Here is an 18,247-nt window from a genome sequence, read left to right on the forward strand (position 1 = left end):
AAACCAACCCACCCGAGTTTATTCCCAGTCAGCAAGATCGCTGGTTTTGCATTTGCCCTAGCTGCGTTTTCATGCACACAGCCTAAATTAGTGAGGGCAGTCCTGGCCCGCACTTAACCAAACCTTCACCGCAGGGCTCACGTGGGACAGCAACCCGGTAAGGGTGGGTTCACTCAGGGTCTGGGTCTGTAGACTTGGTCCCTCCTTCCCCCTATGGCAGACACCACCAGGTCACCCTCTCCCTTCGATTAAACTAGGTGGGGATGTCCCCCACTGCACCCACCTCGCTCAGGCTAGGAGAGCTGAATGAGAGGAACCATGACGCCTCTCAGCCGTTGCGTGAACAGGTGGGCCCTGCTTTCTAGGAACTCGGAGTTGTTTCCGTGGGACAAAACAGCTCTGTCCTCTAGTGTGAAGCCCAAGTCCCCTTTTCTTCATAACCAGCCCCCAAGGCCAGTGGTAGGAGATGAAGCTGTATAGACTTTGAAATAGCACGACGTAAAACCGCATCAATGCCAAGGCATCGATGCACCTTTTGTTTAAAGTGAGATGAAAGCGGAATTAAATATCAAGTGCAGAAGGTAGCTGTGACTGAGTAGGAGTCAGAGGGGAGAGGTGTGTTTGAAAGGAAAAGATAATTAATATTCTTATTTCATGAAAGATTCCATACACACTTTACAAACACTGCATAAGAAGGTGTCCTTTTTAGTTCAGTTTTAGGGCTTAGTGGCTTAACACGATCAGGTCATGTTTTAGACAGTGCCAGTCTGTAGAAGGAAGGGCTCCCGGCACTGTGCTGTGGGGCTGGGGAACTTAGGAGTGAACGTATAAATATACATACACGTGCGGGAGCTGATTCATTGCAGCAGAGTTGCCTTTGTCTCAGCTTCTCATCGGTCGCTGCTAGTGAGCCCTGAGCGAGGAGGGCTCTGGACAGGGGAAGCGGCGCACAACAGGCATGGCCAGGTGGGGTCGCAGTGTGCAGATGGAGCTCTGACCCCCAGCGGGCAGCCACGTGCCCAGGAAGCCAACCCCACCCTCCGTCTGCAGGAAACATCCCCGGAAGCCAGTGAGTCAGAGCTGCGGGAAGGCAGATTGCTGTCTGCAGGGACGTCTGTGAGCAAAGTGAACAGGAAGGTCTGTCACCATCCACCCCGACCGGACAGGAACTGACCTACGGCCGACAGATGCCTTACTGTCTCTCCCCGCATCCAGCTCAGGACCAACCGGAGGAACCCCAAGTGCTCCCCTCACCAACCTCCTAGGAGCCCCACTTCTCGTAACCCCCGCCTCCACGGCCTCTGCACCCCCTTTCCCCCCGGAAGCTCTCTCGTCCCCGGTGCCCAGACTCTGCCAGATGCTAGTGACACTAGTGACGTCACTGAGGGTGGCCGAGCCCCTCGCTGCAGCAGCACCGCCTGCTTGTCCCCACGTGGGCGACCTTTGTTTATTTCTACCAGGAGGACCCCTTCCTTGCCTTTTCCAGCTTCGGGAGGCGGCGGACATTCCTTGGCTCTTGGTGCCTCCTTGATGACTCACAACAAATTCTTGCTGCTACGCCACCTCTCTGGCTACTAGCTCTTACCCTCCTGCCTTTGTGACTAGATTGAGCCCCCCTGGTAACCCAGGGATCCCCACATCTCAAGGCACCTAATCCCGTCTGCAAAGTTCCTTCTGAATATAAGGCAGCATATCACAGGTTCTGGGGTGAGGACGCGGCCGCCTTGGGGGCCCACTCTGTCCTTCCCGCCTCTTGGCCGATCCTTGTGTTCCTTACCTGCTCTCTGACCCGCTCTGTAGGGGCCTCTCTGGCCAGAACCCGGCCACTCGTGCTGTCTCTAGAGTTACTGCCCCCATCCAAGCAGCAGCCATCTCTGCTCTGTTCCCATGGGTCCTAACGGTCCCCAGGCCCACCTCTGCCTGCAGCCGAAACTAAACCTAGGCAGCACATATTTTCGTCATCCCTCTGCCCAAACCCCCACAGCCCTGTTCCTGGTGCTGCTCCAGCCCCTCCTCACCTCTGCCTCCAGCCCGGTCCCACGTGGGTGACACGCTCTTCCCTGTGCCCAGAACTTTCCTCCCCAGCCCTGGGGCCCAGTCTCTGCTCTCGGTCGAGGTCCTCTCTGGTCACTCCCTCCTCCTTGCCCACAGAGCCTTCTTTGTGGCTCTCATCACCCCTGACATGTTTCACAGCTCGTTTCTGGTCTGCACACCCCCATCACGGCACCTGGTCGTGTCAAGGACAAGCGTTATTTAAAAGAGAAAAATCAGTCAGAAGCTTTTCTTCCAATTCAAAATCACTTCGTCCCTTTCTTTGGCTTTTGATCATCAGAGTGGACTGTACAACTGCCCCGCTGAGCATCTCTTGGCTGCAGAACACATTTCCTTCTGCAGAGACTCCCCTGTTCACTAACCAGGCACTTTCATTCATTTCTACAACTTTTTTTATTAATTCTTTTCCAGGGCAGACACAGTGCTGGCTTCTAGGCAAAAACAAACCTGTTCTCAGGGACCTCACAATCCAGCCGTTTAGGGCATGTACTGATCACAGAGCCAGAAGCCAGAGCAAACAGTGGAACACAGCTGAAGAATCTGAAATTAAGTGGCCTATTCTGTCCCGATAGCTCTTCCTGGTGGCGTTTTTACCTTCAAACAGACAGACACGCACTCCTCTTCAAATTCTCGCTTTTATGTTTCCCCTTTGTCTGTCTGGGAGACTCGGACGGGGCGGGGTGTACATCACTGGCGTGACCACATCTTCCTGCAGAGAAGCACAGCCACCTGTCCTTCCCAGGAGCGTATTGTTGTGTTATTACAGGATCTGAAAAAGAACACGTGTGTATGTGTGTGACTGAGCCATTACGCTGTGCCCCAGAAACAGACACCTGTAAACTGACTCTCCCTCAGTTTTAAAAAACAGCAAAAGGACCAGGTGAAAGCAAAGCAGGGCCCCTGGCCTCGCGCAGGAGCCTGTGCCACCCACGGCGTGATTCTGGTCAAGTGCGGCTGATGCGCTCAGGGCGGAGGCCGGGCAGGCTCTCCCCAGAGGAGCCCTGATTTGTATGCACAACAGAATGTTGACAATCATGTTTCCGTTTCTGGGCTCGTTTTCATCCTGTGTGTGTAATTTGTCAACCAGAAAAGCAATGAAATTAAGACAGATGCCTGACGTGAATGGAGCTTATTTTTAGAAAGAAAACTGATTGGCATGGAAATTTTTGGTTTTTTCTGGGCAGGGAAACGTGGAGTTCTTTCTCTGCTTGTTTGTTTAAGTGAATTGTGCAGGAGAAGGCATCTGTTAAGTTTTACAGGCGGCTGCGCGCTGTACTACCCTCGATTCAAACGTGGCGCTGGTCCTCCCGACCAGTTGGTGGGCACAGCCTGTCTAGGGAAGGGGTTTGCAGGCCTGTGACTTCACCCCGCCTCTGTTCACCTCCAGTACCTGAGTGATTCAGTGTCCCGGGGGGAGAGCCTGTGCTGGAGAGCGATGAGGAAGGTGAGGAAACTCAGAGATCAAAATGAAGAGGAAAAAGCGTGTGGATGGTGGCGAAGTCTCAACCAATCAGAAATAAGAATGTGTCTGGGGCCCACCTGCCAGTTCCATCTGCTAAGGAGAGTCGTGTTGCCTGCCATCCTTCGCTGGGGCCAGACTTGCCTCCTGGGCTGTGGAAACACACAGTTTCCTAGAGGGCAGTGCGGGAGAGGCGGCTTTGCCGGCGCGGGGGGCTCCGGCCCAGGGGCGGCGGCTGGCCCCATCTCCTCCTGACTCCTTCCTTGTGGTTCGTCATTATCATTTGAGCATCAGGACGGGGGGGGGGGGGGGGGGCTTGCTTGTGAACATCTTTACTGCGAATTCCTCCCTCGGTTCTGCTGCATAAGGAAGACTATAAATAGTACTGTTCTCAAAATAAGGGACTCGGTCGACCAGGGCACGCTTGAACCAGGAGCCAGGCCAACAGCAGCAGCCCCAAGAACAGCCCCAAGTTCCTCCCAGACGTACCTAAACCATGTGCTCCAACCGCCCGAGGCTTTGCCGACCCCCACACACCTGAGCTCTGTGCTCGGACCGGCCGTCACACCTCACTGCCCTGTGTCCCTTCTGTTTTAACTTTCTCAAAAAATACATATATATATATCGCAGAAAACGTTTTGTGGATTAAAGCAGCCAGCACTTGCCGACAGCAGTTGCTATCAAGACACTGGGTCTGAACAGAGGATCCCCTGCCCATCCAGTTCCATCTGCACAAAAAAGCAGGAGCAGCGTCAGAGAAGCCACCTCCAGAGGCGTTAGCCATGAAGCAGGATGACTCCGTTTCCAGGTCGGTTTTTGTCCCTGGCGCCCTGTGGTTGGAAGCCATCTGTTTTCACGGGCTAAGAGGATTTTATCTGCTCCCCTAAGACATGGGCTACACGTGCTGCGAGGTGGAGGGGCTGGAAACCAGAAGAAACATCGGTGTGTGTAAACCCGGTGCAGACACGTCAGCCCAGCGTCTCTCGGTGACAACCACGTGCTTGGTTTCACTTTGCCGCTGGTGTGGAGCCACCAAACGAGGCCGGAGACCACAGCAGCTGGACGCCGCATTTAGATAGAGCCGAGGGTGCAGGCCACCCACCAGGGCCTGCTGAGAGGTTGCAAGGCACCTTCTGTTTTTGGTGGTGCCCGTGTAGGCTCCCCAAACCCATCCTTCTCCATCCAGCCCTGTAATAGCTTAAAACTTGTGTCTGAAGACTGGTACCCTCTGTTTTTAATGTCAGTCTGCTGCTCATTGGGGAAGAGAGGATCACCGGGCAGTCGTGAGTCATCTCGGTTGGGCTTGAGCTGTAGGGGGGAGGAGGCCGGGAGGGTCCGAGCGTCGCGCGCTCTGTCTGTTCCAGATCATCGACAAGAGTAAAAGGGACCCCTCGGAAGAGATCGAGATTCTCCTGAGGTACGGCCAGCACCCGAACATCATCACCCTCAAAGACGTAAGTGTCCTGCGCGGCAGCCACGCCGCCGGTGCTTTGCGTTTCTTCAGCTGCTACCCAGAGCTGCCGTGGGTTTGGTGCCAGCTTGTGGCGCGGCTCCCCTGCTGAGCCTGGCGCCCGTGCCCCTCGGAGGGAGTCGCCCACAGCTGGGTGGCCTGACCTCCGGTTGATTGCACCCCTCCTCACGAGTCGCGTGATGAAAGAGGAGGGATGACCAGTGTGGGTTCTAAGCCAGGTGTGCTGACTTTCACTGTCACGAGGAGTGTGGAGTGGAAGAGGCGGAGGATCAGCCCTGAGACTCCAGACCGCAGCCCCTCCCAGCTTCCCTGCCTTTCCCTGTTGATCTTCCCGTCCTTGTCCCTGATGGAGGGGGAGGGAGCAGGAACCAGGCACATGGCGGCCAGTCCGCAGCATCTCATACAGGCCTAGGGGCGGGGCCTCGTGGTCGGGGAGGGGAGGGGGCGCTGTCTTCTTCTCCACCTTTGCCCTCTGACTCTGGAGTGGCCCCAGCATCATGAACCCAGAACCTTCAGGCATGGAGGCCACCTCAATTTCCCTTGGGCCCCGTAAGTCCCTGGGGTAAGGGGCCTTCCAGATGCCAGTGCAGCACTGAGGAGAGCGTGAAACAGGACCTCAAGGGACCACGGCCTGAACTGCAGCCCCGTTGCATCCCCGTGGGTCACGTCGGCTCCCCAGCTCAGGACCAGTCCTCCTGCTGTTCCCTTCTTCATGCGAGTGCTAAGATCCACAAATAGAAACCAGCTAATTTGAAACCCTAAGTGTCTCAGGCCACTCTGACTCTGTTTGGGGTGAGTGATGCCACGCGTGCACAGGCTCAGAAGTAGAGCGTTTGATTGTAAACTCAGAGACAAGCACACCCAGATTAACTTTACATCCTTTATTGAGCTCAGAATCAGGCAGATCATTTTAGTGATTTGTTCTGAACATTATTGACCTGTAAGCCAAAAAGTCATCGCATTTAGGAGCTTTTGCCTCTGTTCCCCCCAACCCTGAGTCTTGTCAAGGCTAGGGCAGCCCGTCTCTGGGTGGTGCGCACGTAGCATGACCCGGAGCCCCAGCTGGTTTGGTTTTGTTTGCCTTTTAATTTCTAAAGCTAGTCTGACTACAGCTGCCTTTCTCTATGGCTTTTCTGAAACAAAAGCAAGTGAGCCCTCCTGCCTCCTCCCCGGCTGGGCTCCTGGGGCCTGTCCCCGGAGCAGCACAGAGGGCCCGGGGCTTGGACCTGCTGGGCCAGGGCCTGCCTGTCAGCCTGCTCGGGGAGGCCCCAGAGGACGCCGCTCCGGTGCTGTGCCAGCATCCTGCTTGTCAGCCTCTGAACCTCTGCCTCGAGGCAGGCAGTTCCAGGCTCTGCTGCGGCCAGATCCATCCTTGCAGCCATCAGCTCTCAGCGGCGCTGGCTCAGCCTGGCCCAGCGGCACACCACTGCAGCTGTTTGTTTCCTAAGAGCCACATCTGGTGCGATTGGAAAGGCCCTTCCCTCAGGCTCTACAGAAGCTTGTGTTTACTCCCAGGGGAGCCCTGAGACCCCCCCCCCAGGCTCTCCGCGCTGACACCCCCTCCCCCTCTGGAGAGGCCCCTCCTTCCCTGCCAGGGCGACCGCGTGGTCCCTGAAGCCTGCGTGTGCCCCTTCCCACCCCCAGGTCTACGACGACGGGAAGTCTGTGTACCTGGTGATGGAGCTGATGCGGGGCGGGGAGCTCCTGGACCGCATCCTCCGGCAGAGGTGCTTCTCAGAGCGGGAGGCCAGCGACGTGCTGTGCACCATCACCAAGACCATGGACTACCTCCACTCACAGGGGGTAAGGCGCCTGCCCGCCCAGCCTCGCGGGGAGGGGCACAGGAAGAACGGACAGGGAGTCACTGAGAGCTGCTCAACAGCGGGGGTCTCAGGGCTCCTCGTCTTCCTTCCAAACCACGCCTATCCCTCTTGTGTCTAAAAGCAGTGTGTCCGGGAGCATGGTAAAGAAGTTAAACTCCCCTGGCCCAGGGACAGCAAGAGGACTCTGGGCTTGATAAGGGGAAATGTTGGGATTTCCACTACTTGCCCTATTTAACACTGAATTCTGGGGGGAAGGGCACAGCTCAGTGGTAGAGTGTGTGCTTAGCATGCACGAGGTCCTGGGGTCACCCCCCAGTACCTCCTCTAAAACTAAATAAGTAAATGAACCTAATTACCTCCTCCCCCCACCAAAAAAAGAATATATATTATTTAAGCCAATAGATTCAAAATAGGATTTCAACTTGTAATCAATAAAAAAAAATTTTTTAAACTGAATTCCTTCACTAATGCCAAGGAATAAATCCACGGGGAAATGACAGTGATGGCCAGGGCTCACGCAGCCCTCACCGGCTCCAGGCCCTGCTCTAGGCTCTTCACCTAGGCAGGTCTAGACTGGATTGCACCCACTTCACAGATGAGGAGGCCAGAGCCCAGAAAGGCTGAGTATGTTGCCCGAAGCTGGGTTCTCTGTGCCCAACGCCGTGCTCCCAGGCCCCCGCCCCCAGCCCCGGACTCCGCCTCCCGGCCTCCGCACCTCCCAGGAAGCGAGCAGCATTTCCTTAGCCAGCCCTGTGGGTGTGGCCGGAGGCTTGAAAATGCAGTCACCTCTAAACAGGATCTCTTCCAGGGCCGCAGGGTGGTCACTGGCCGTCTGGGGACAGGAGCATGTCCCAGAATAGTCAAACTCTAGAAGAAGCCCTTCAGGTGGTGCTTTTGCAGATTGGCTTCTACATAAGGAGGGGAAGCAACGGGATTGGAATGGACACCTTTTGTTCCCTTGCCCACTGGGCCTCCGTGAGCCTGCTGTGCCTTTAACTTCCCCACCCCGTCCTCTGCCCGGTATTAACAGAACAATGAGACACGCAGGTCCCAAGCTGTCTGCAGGCACGCCCCGTGCTCTGACAATCGGCCTCTGTCCCCTGCAGAAGAAATCGCTTTGTGCCCTAAATAGCGCTGTGCTTTGAGGCGTTGCTGGCCCTGCCATCCTTACGGCAGTCAGTCGCTGGCCCTGTCCTGGGGGCCCAGGATGCCCTGCACCCCATGCGGCTCCAGGGTTTCTGCTCACAGCCGTGAGCTCATGCAGAGGCTCCTTGTCTGCGTCACTCGCTGGGGTACCTGACACCTGGAGCATAGCAGGCACAAGGCAGGTATTTATCAGTAGAAATCTCCCCTTCACGTTCCCTGAGCTCACCACCACTGTCCTTCCACGTGGTGGCCCCGAGATCCTGGACATGTGCCTACTCATTTATTCAGTCAAATACTTGCCAGCCCAGGGGCTTATGTAGGATCCTCTGATTTGAATGTCAGCGTGAAAGAGGCAGGAGGGCCTGCAGAGATCACAGCATCCCGGCCGACTGCTTCCTGCCGCAGGACCTGCCTGGAATAAACCCCTGTCTTCTGAGTGCATCCCCCCTTCTCCCTCCTGCTCTGTCCTGGGATCCCAAGTCAGCAGTGATTCCTCCTGCCTCTCCAGGTGGTTCATCGAGACCTGAAGCCCAGCAATATTCTATACATGGACGAGTCTGGAAACCCCGAATCCATCCGAATCTGTGACTTCGGGTTTGCCAAGCAGCTTCGAGCTGAGAACGGGCTGTTAATGACCCCCTGCTACACGGCCAACTTCGTTGCCCCCGAGGTGAGAGGACCACAGAGCCCAGGGGTCAGGGAGACGGGCCCTTCCCGACTCTCAGAGGAGCTGTGTGGTTCGGTATGCCAGAGTCCGCGGCCTCGTTAGGTTGTGGAAACGAGAAGCTTCGGTCTCTTGGGGATCAGCTGCTGATCTTACTCAAACACAGTTCTATCATTTTATTTTCTATTTGTAAATTTTTAGTGGTGAAACTTTCATGTAGAATGGTCATTGTGCTGCAGACAATTTAGGTCAAATCTGCCTGTCAGGAGTTACACTGAGGAATAATGTCGCCAGTCCCTCCCACGACCGGGAAGGGAGCCAGCGGGTCACCTGTGATAAGAAATTACCTACAGTGCACGTTTGTGGACTCACTTAGCGCCAGAATTCTTGCTCCAGATTGGTTTCCATAACAGAAGCGAGCCAGAAGCAGAGGAGGGTGTCGCTCAAGGGTAGAGTGTGTGCTTAGCATGCACGAGGTCCTGGGTTCAATCCCCAGCGCCTCCATGAAATACATAAATAAACCTAATTACCTCCCCCCCAAAAAAGGAAAAACAATCGTTAAAAAAGAAAAGAAAAAAGGAAGCAGGTCAGGAGCTGGCTCTGACGTCAGGGCTCCGCAGAGATCTGCAGGTGAGAGCGCGTGTGAGTCTGAGGACTCCCCCTCCCTCCCCCTCTCCTCCGGCATCAGCAGCCTCAGCCCAGCTTGTGTGTCTCCCCGCCTCAGGCTCCCAGGGATGGCTTCCAGCAGGTGGGACGCTGGTGAAAGCCGACCTGGAACAGTAGGGCTGACGCTGCTGGGTGCGGGAGGGACCACGAGTGCGGACAGACATTAGACTGCATGGATCCTTCTGGTTGTTGGTGAGACCCACCCCACCCAGGGTGGCCCTGCTGCGGGTGCTGGGACATGCACAGCAAGCCCTAAGAGAGAGGCGTGCTGGCACCTAGTGGCCGGTCTGTGAGCCGTCTCAGAGGTGACCCTGGCCTGGGGTCCAGGAGGAAGCTGTCTGTGCGCCTGCAGGGATGGGTGGGTCCGCAGCAGGGCGCAGGCTGGGAGGCCGTTATTAGGTTGTCCCGACGCTCCCTGGGCCCTTTAAAAACAATCCAGTTCTATTTGATCAGCGGGATTGCCTTGTTTGATCAGTGCTAATGTTAACAGTATTGATTTCAGTGATTACAGACTGCCTTAAATTGCTGTGTGACTTTACCGTTTACCGAGCACTTTTACCAGGAGTTTTGCTTTTATCCTCAGAGGCCCTGTGGAGTGGAATGGTACATACTATAAGCCACACTTCACAGATACAAAAAAAAAAAAAAAACAGGCTCGATGTGTTGTGTTGGAGTGACTTCGAAGGTCACCCAGCTAGTGAACTCAGCCCTCGCTGTGGTCACGTGCCCCGGCGACCTTCCATGTCGCAGGCACCACGCCCGCGGCGCGGAGATCCTGGCCCTCATGTCTAACTCAGCTCTCCTGCCCCACGTTCCGTGTCATCCGTGACCCGCGGTCATCTGGAGCGCCTGTGCGGCTTCCTTTGTTGTTGCCCAACTGTAAACGTATCGCAGATGGCCCTCTGCTGAGACAGGTGATCCTGGGGTGTAGGGAAGTCCTCCCGTCTTCACTGTTCCTCGAGAAATTAAGTACAGAAGGACCAGGGGACGGAGCAACTCCACGTCTGGGTATAAACTGCAGAGAGTTGAAAGCAGAGGCAAACACAGACACCTGTACCCTCGTCGCAGCAGCGTCATTCACAACCGCCGAAAGGGGAAACACCCCGGGCGTCCATCGGCGGGTGGACGGTACCGTGGACCATTGTTCAGCCTTAGAAAGGAAGGGGGTCCTGTCCCATGCTGCAGCGCGGGTGGGCCTTGAGAACACTGTGATACACCCGAAAGAAAAGGGGGATGATCTGATGGCTGTCTCACGAGGAACCTGGAATCGTTAGACTCATAGAGACAGAGGAATGTGGTAGTTCCCAGGGGCCGTGCGGAGGGAGCACAGGCGCTGTTTGCTGTGGGGACAGAGTTTCAGTTTTGCAAGAGGAAAAGGGTTCTCTGGGTGGACGGTGGTGGTGGCTGCACAACAGCGTGAATGTGCTTAACACCACCGAACTGTATGCTAAACATAGTGAAGATGGTGGGTGTTACGCTATGTATATTTGACTGTAGTAGAAAAAATTCTTCTGCCTGAAGAATTACACGTTTGCTTTCCAGTCTGTGTGTCTGGGACGAGGCACGCTCCCTGTGCACGCTGGTCTTTGGAGAGCCCTGTTGCAGGGAGTCGGGGTTGGCTTCATGTCAATGGATGACGATGCCACTGAAGATGTCCCACCCCAACCCGGTCCCCACCCTGCCGGGCACGCTGTGAACTTGAACTTCTTCTCTGCCGAGTGCTGATCTGTCACCTGCTTCTCCCCTCGCAGGTCCTGAAGCGCCAAGGCTATGACGCAGCGTGCGACATCTGGAGTCTGGGGATCCTGCTCTATACCATGCTGGCGGGGTAACACAAGCCCTCCCCTGGGTGTCGGGGCCCTGGGGCAGCCCTGCCGGGGTGGCTGTCCCTTCTGGGCCTATCCCCTGCACAGACTCTTTCGGCCTCTTCAGGAGAACCAAAGAGCAAGGACAGGAAATTCGGTTGTGCGCAGAGTGTATCTCCAGAGTTAGGGAACTGGGGCTACAGAGCTCCGCTCATCAGCAAAAAGCCAGGCCTTGGCGTCATGTCCGCGCTGTCTCCTCTGCACCAGGCACCCTCTGCAGAGGTCACAAGCTTCCCTTAGAAACATCCTCTCGAGCCAAGAGGCAGCAGCATCTTGAGGAAGGCAGGCAGGGACCCGCTCTGTCGTAGCAGGACGGCTGGGTCTGCCATCTGCCCGCCTTCCCACCTGCGCTCTGCCTGGGCAAACCCTTGACCCTGACAGCCTCACTGCCCTCAGTTTTGAATGAGAAGTGGGTGCTGTGTGGTATTTAAGGCTCCTTCCAGCCAGGAAGGTCTAGGATCCCAAGATCCGCTGGTGCCCAGTATTTTTTTTTAACTAAATGCTTGAGTGGAGGGGACCGGGGATGGTGTCTAGACCATCCAGTCCTGTTGACTGGACTGTTGACTGTTTGCAGTGAGTCAATGCCTAGTGTCACGGAGGCAGGAGCAAGGGTGCCCCTCTGCGGGCTGCAGCCATGCAGGACACCTGGCACTTTCCTCCTGATACCCTACGATTGGGCCACTTCATGATTCTTCCAGTGCTGACTTGGCCGACACATGGACTCGGAGCAGAAGCTCGGCCGCTGAAGGAAATGCTGTCAGATTAGGCTCCAGCTCCTTTCCCCGGAGGCACACACTGACATGCCCCGGTTTATGCCAAGGCATGACCCACTGGCCGTGGGGCAAGTCCTCTTGCGTTTACGTGTTTGTGTCTGTCGCTGCTGTAGGTCCCTGCCAGCGTATTATTCTGTCCACTGTACAACTGAGGCTCAAAAATTAGTTTGTCAAGAACCCAGAGTTAGTGATAGATCCACCGGGGTCCCTCAGACGTCCCATCTCAGGCTCTCATCCATTCTTCCACACTTTCACCACGGAAACCAAATCACCGGGCAAACCACGGTGCCACCCAGTCACCAGGGAAGCCAGATGTAGTCCAGAAAGGTTCGCCCTTGGTCCACAGAACCTTCTTCACTTGCCTTGTCACCCTATAGCACTGGCCAAGTGAGGAAAGCAGACGCAGCAGTGAGAAATACCTGACACCCGACGGGAAAGGAAAATCATTCTTTTTAACAACAAGGAGGCGAGATCAAGTGGTGGACTTCACTTTAGATTGTAAAGGGAAGCTCATTACAGTAAATGCTCTCACCACACAGCTTTACCCCTTTCGCAAATGGACCGGATGACACGCCGGAGGACATCCTGGCGAGGATCGGCAGTGGAAAGTACGCCCTCTCTGGGGGAAACTGGGATTCCATATCCGATGCCGCAAAGGTGAGTGGCTTCCCGCGGCCCTTCCTTCTCCGGTATGGAGATGCTGCAGCGACTGCTTCACCTTTGAGGACACTAGAGGACACTTGGCATAGAAATAATATACATATTTTATACTCATAGATTTTTTTAAGCCACTGAGCAAAAATAATTTTTTTTTGCAGAAACATTTCATAGCAGATCACGGTTGTAACTGTGCCTGTGTGTACATGGATTGCAACCTGTAAACTCAAAGTGGGCTCTATCTTCAAACCAGCTTGAGGGGTTTTGTTGTTACTTCTTTACAATCACCTGTGTTGAACATGAGCCCCTCTGGACCCACGTGATGGCTGCAGGTTATTAATTCCATGGTTGGTGATTATTTGTAGCAGGTATTTGCGGGTGCTGCAGATAAAATGAAACTGAAGGCAATGCTATGAATTGGTTACCATCTGTGGGGTGGTGCTTATTTCAGCTTCTCCCTTTGGAGGATTATCATTTTTACTAAAATAATGTTTCAGTAACTTAAATGCACCATTTAACATCTCCACGTTTAATTTCTCTTTAGACGTAATATCTTTAATACAATATAAATCTGGAGTGACCCACCAAGTTGATGATGGTTAAAACTTAAAAAAAAAAAATTTCACATACTTATAAACCTGAAAGTAAACATTTGGCCCCAAATGCAAAGACTCACTCTCAGAACGATGATTAGGTTTTGCTGTAAGAGAGAAAAGGAATTTTGCTAGGAAGGCCCTTTGAACCAGCGGCAATGAGTCCCTTCCTCTTCTTCTTCTTTTTTTTTTTTTTAATGGAGGTCCTGGGGATTGAACCCAGGACCTCGTGCGTGCTGAGCACGTGGTCCACCCCGAGCTCTGCCTCCCCTGTCTCTGCCCTCTTTGACCCCCTGCAACAGGATGTCGTCTCCAAGATGCTCCACGTGGACCCTCATCAGCGCCTGACGGCTGTTCAAGTCCTGAAACACCCGTGGGTTGTGAACAGAGAGTACCTGTCCCAGAACCAGCTGAGCAGACAAGACGTCCACCTGGTGAAGGTACCGGCAGGTGGTCCCGACAAAATGGTGGGAGTGGGGACTCCAGGAAAGTGGCCCTGAGACCTGCAGTTGATTTGAAGCAGTCACAGTGTGTGGAGAGGGAACCGATAGCAGGCACGCAGAGGCGTCCCAGGTGCACTTACTTTTACTTATTTCATCACAGACACACAGTCACACACAGAACTCTGAGTCAATTACGACTTCTGTGAACATTTCTGAACAGCTTCATTGCACACATGAGAGACAGACAGAGGCGGAGAGAGACAGAGGAGGAAAGACAGAGACAAAGACAGAGAGATAAAGGGAGAGACAGAGGCAGAGGAGGAACAGTAAGAGGGTCCTCACGGGGATCAAGAGGTCTGCGCCTCCGGCGCCGCTGCTCGTGTGCTTACGGTGGAGTCTCCGCCCGACCTTCCCTTCTCTGACCTTGTGGTGCAGCCATTACTTCTGCGCTGAGCCGCTGCATCCCTGTGCCTTGAACCTTCGAGCAGCCAGGCGGTGGCCTCCTGTCACCTCGGGAATGATGCACTGGCCCCTGGTGTGCAGTCCAGACAGACTGACACCATCCAGAACACTGGGGGGTCTACACTGCAGGAAGAGGCAGTCCTGCCTCACGTGCCTGGTGGCGCGGGCTTTGGAGTTGTGCGAGTTGAGGACGGAGGCCACGGCACTCCCCGGGGAGGCTCTAATCCATGTTCTCAGACCAGCTGTTGCCGTCACACAGCACAGTGCACCCTAGTCCTGCTCATCAGGCACTGTGACCATGTCCGGAGAGTTCCACTCCCCTCTTAGGATGTGTGAGACCGGGAGCCCCGGTCAGCCCTCCCGCACACCACAGCCCCATCCCGCTCCCGGGAGCCCTGCATCCTGGGCGCCCTGCATCCTGGGCGAGACCCTCTTCTGGGAGGCAGGCTGCCCCAAGCGGTGCAGGGACGGCGCTGCCCTGCTCAGAGCTGCCCTCTCTAGGCCTTCCCGGGGACTTAGAGCTACTTCAGGACAACCCAGTCACCCCAGTTAGACCAAGGTCCCCAAAAGTGGCAGAGCTGGAGGTGACAGACCCCAGCTGTTGCCACAAGGGGAACCCCGCGGACCAAGCAGTTGCAGGGCAGACCTGGCCGCAGCCAGCAGCGCAGGGACCGTGGGACCTCAGCTGGGGCCCCGTGCGAGCCTGGAGCTTTCCCCGGGGCAGCGGCGCAGCTCCTGGCGGTGGGAGGCGGGGTGGCGAGTGGGCCCGGCAGACACCACCCCCGCTGTTTGAGAGCTCGGCTCCCGGGTCCTGAAGGAGGCCTCCCGTCCCCCGAGGCCGGCACCGTGTCACCCGCCTCTCCCTTCGTTTTGCAGGGAGCGATGGCCGCCACCTACTTCGCTCTAAACAGAACACCTCAGGCCCCGCGGCTGGAGCCGGTGCTGTCGTCCAGCCTGGCGCAGCGCCGGGGCATGAAGAGGCTCACGTCCACGCGGCTGTAGCGGAGCGGGACCTGCCGCGCACCCCGGGCTCGGGGCCGCCACCTGGCCGGCCACCAGCATCGCTGCTGCGGCCGGCGCCCGGCTCGCGCGCGCTTGCTTGTTCAGCCCGGAGAGGGTCCGGACGAGGGGCCTCCCGGCACCCGGCCGCGCCAACCTTGCCGCCTCCGCCCCGCAACGCCGGGCGGAGCCCCTCCACCGCAGACCGCGCCCGACGCCCCGCGCCCCGCCGGCCTTTCGCTGTCCTGCCTTGCGTTTATGTGGAGAGAGAGCGTTTCCAGTGGTACAGTCGGTAGCGTGGTCGGGCTTCCGGCACGCGTGCGCCGGGGGTCCCGGGGAGAAGGCCGAGCCCTGGGAGGGCTGGCCCCTGTGGCTGCGTCCTTGCCCGCGGGCAGAGCGACCGGCGGCACCGGGCACCCAGGAGCAGGCGCCCCCCCCCCCATGATCCAAAGAGCCCTTGTCTCGTCGCACCCCCGCTTTGGGCTGAGGCCCCAGTGCTCTCCCCCGTCGCAGAGCTCAGTGGGGCGAGGCCACCCCAGAACCGGGGGCGGCATCGTCTCACGAGAATCGTTCGTGTCCCCAGGAGGGAGCCAGCGAAAGCCTCTTTTCCTCATTCCCCTCTAGGGCCGGGGGCTCCAAAAGCAGCTGCTCCTCGCCCCTGCCCCCGGCTCTAGGGTCTCCAGGGCCGCGGGGAGCTTCCCTTCGGACCCCTGCCCACTGCCCCACCCGGGGCCGGAGGGGAGCCGAAGGACGCGTTGTGGAGAGCTGGGATGCACTTTGTGGAAGCTGTACTTTCGTGTCGTGTTTGTGTTTCTGTTGCACAGATCTGTCCTCGCCTGACGTGTCAGTGGTATTTAATGTCCCCTTTGGGGAGTGTGCGCACAAGAGTGGGCAGAGGGCAGAGTGAGCTGGGCCGTGCGTGACCGGCTCAGCCCCACTGCCCGGGCCTAGACCACGGATGCACCTGTCCTTCAGTCTCCTCCCAGCTGGCCCCAAACTGGGGGTGGGGGGGGGCCCACCTGCCACTGACCAGAGGACTCTGACCCACCGTGCCATGACCCTCCGTCCGGTGTCGCCGGGCGCCCTCTGTGCTTAGGTGGCAGGGGGGTGCCTGTTGGTGTCAGACAGGTTTTCACCAAGAAGACAATATTCAAAAGACCTTCCATCCCAACTCACTCGAGTACCCAACTCGGAAAACAGGAACAAGGCAGCACTCTAGAACTGGCTCCTCAGCTTGGCCTAGCTGTCTTCAGACCTTAAAACATAAACGTACTGCAGACGCTTAATTGTCCCGTGAGCCCCCTTTTTTTTTCTCAGCACCACAGGCAATAAAAAGGTGGGGACAGATTCAGGTACCTGATTTCCCACAAAGCCCTCTTAGGCGTTTCTCAGATTCCTCAATAGGAAGTGCTTTTTCCCCGAGGCTCAAAAGACTTCCACCCACATTTTGCTTGAGATCAAAACTACGTTATCTGTTATTAGAAATTTAGGGAAAACTGGGGAGCCCTGAGTCTCAGGTTCCTAGAAATCCATGATAATCCTTGTGTTTTCTGTTTGCTGCACGGGCACCGCCCTGTCCCTCAGCTGCCCGGGCCTCCGGCTTGGGCTTGGTTCCATGTTGGTTTGCTTGAAGCCCACCTGTTCTGATGGAGGGAGGGAGAAGGCAGAGAAACAGCTGGGAGGCGTGGCCGGTCTGTGTCCTCCATGTGTGCGGCTCTATTACACCCACCAGTTACACCCACGTGTGCAGCCTGAGCTCAGTCCCGCGCCTCCACGGGGGTCCATATGCTCGCGCCACACCTGCTCCGCTGAACCCGCTCTACTTGAATGTCCCTAAAATACTCCCACTTCCTCAGCCTGCAAAACTAGTAGGTGATACTTGAAACCCTTCAACAGGAGGTCAGCCTGGAGAAACTGATACCATATTTTCGACTGAACTTTCCAAAGTCTTAAGTGAAAGAATGGCTTCATATAAACGGCAGTCGGTGTGTGAATGAAGGTGTGATGACTCTTCATTCACTTGGAGAGGGTCCCTCCACCAGTGACGAAAGGCCTTTAAGGATTTGCACAAGTCTTGTGACTGCCCAAGGCATTACCCAGCCGTCCCCACTCTCACCTATAGCCCGACCCCTCCAGGTCGTTAAAAACCACAGACTTGGTAGTGAGGAAACCCAGCCTGGATCTCAAGCCTCCAGACCCACCGCCAAGCGGTCGTTTCGCGGGGACGCCTCCGGTCTCGCTGCACCCTGGCGGCCCCCACTTTAAAAGAAACACGTGACTCGCCCCCCTGCCCCCATCCAGGGTGAGAGCTTTGCCAGGTGCCCCCCACTCCCCCCACCATGTCAGACTGGGCAAGAGTGAGGTTTCACCTCTACCCCCAGGTCAGGCCGTCCGTGGTGTCAAACCAGCTGTGTGTGTGACGCCGTTTGGAAGAGCGTTAGGCCTGCGGGCGGTCACAGTGCTTGATGTGACCGGTGTTGTCCTTCCGTGGCCCTCCCGCGCGCGGGGCTCCGCTTTGCGCGTCTCCAGGAGCCATGGGGGCCCCCAGCGGCGAGGAGACGGCCATGATGGGGCCCCTCGGCGCGCTCCGGGCGCCGCCGCACAGAGGCGCCCTCCCCAGCCCCGGCCGCGCAGCACCGTGCGTCCCAGCGCGCGTCCGTGTTTACAGGGCTTGCTCGTGTCCACACTTCCTATTTTATGTTTGAGATGGGCGCCACTCTACGATATTTATTACGCTTTCCAGACTTTCTGAATAGATTTTTTAAATAAACATGGGTTTTATGAAGTGTAATGTTTTTCTAGCGTAACTATGAAGGTTGGACTTCCTGTGTTGTTACGCGTAACAGTCTGCAGGCAGGCGGCTCGGCAGCCCTCCCCCGCCCCTCGCGCGGACTTGGGGCTGCTGCGCGGAGCCGCCCTCCCCACCCATTGCCACCGAGAGCTGGGTGCGCGCGAGGACGCACTTCTGTGCGTGCACCTGCGTTGGCGTGTGTGAGTGCGTGCACAAGTGATGCGTGATGTGCGTGTGCCTGTGCACGCATGTGTGCACGTGTGCACGTGTCTGTGCATAAGTGGTGTATGTGAACCTTGTTGCACACGTGTGCATGTTCGTGTGCATGTGGAGGGGGTGCACGTGCAGCCCGGCGAGAGACAGTGGACAGTGTGTTGGCAGCC

General features: G+C 56.5%; 1 protein-coding gene across 15 annotated transcripts in view; it reads left to right on the top strand.

The window, feature by feature from the left end:
- The window catches only part of LOC105086277 (ribosomal protein S6 kinase alpha-2), a 375,469-nt gene extending 357,605 nt beyond the window's left edge, over positions 1-17,864 (top strand). For 6 of the 15 annotated variants that reach the window (XM_064486472.1, XM_064486474.1, XM_064486475.1 and 3 more), the window contains 8 exons: positions 1,051-1,137; positions 4,876-4,965; positions 6,627-6,785; positions 8,460-8,621; positions 11,033-11,109; positions 12,459-12,576; positions 13,472-13,609; positions 14,951-17,864. In XM_064486472.1, coding sequence (XP_064342542.1) covers positions 1,051-1,137; positions 4,876-4,965; positions 6,627-6,785; positions 8,460-8,621; positions 11,033-11,109; positions 12,459-12,576; positions 13,472-13,609; positions 14,951-15,076 — 957 coding nt within the window. In that variant the 3' untranslated portion in view covers positions 15,077-17,864. Of the gene's footprint in view, positions 1-1,050; positions 1,138-4,141; positions 4,320-4,399; positions 5,014-5,200; positions 5,739-6,626; positions 6,786-8,459; positions 8,622-11,032; positions 11,110-12,458; positions 12,577-13,471; positions 13,610-14,950 lie in introns of those variants that run through there. The other 9 variants (XM_064486473.1, XM_064486476.1, XM_031456682.2 and 6 more) reach the window with 6 other exon arrangements.
- The last annotated feature ends 383 nt before the right edge of the window (positions 17,865-18,247 follow it).

The sequence above is a fragment of the Camelus dromedarius genome, chromosome 6 (assembly GCF_036321535.1).
Source record: "Camelus dromedarius isolate mCamDro1 chromosome 6, mCamDro1.pat, whole genome shotgun sequence".
Lineage (NCBI taxonomy): Eukaryota > Metazoa > Chordata > Mammalia > Artiodactyla > Camelidae > Camelus > Camelus dromedarius.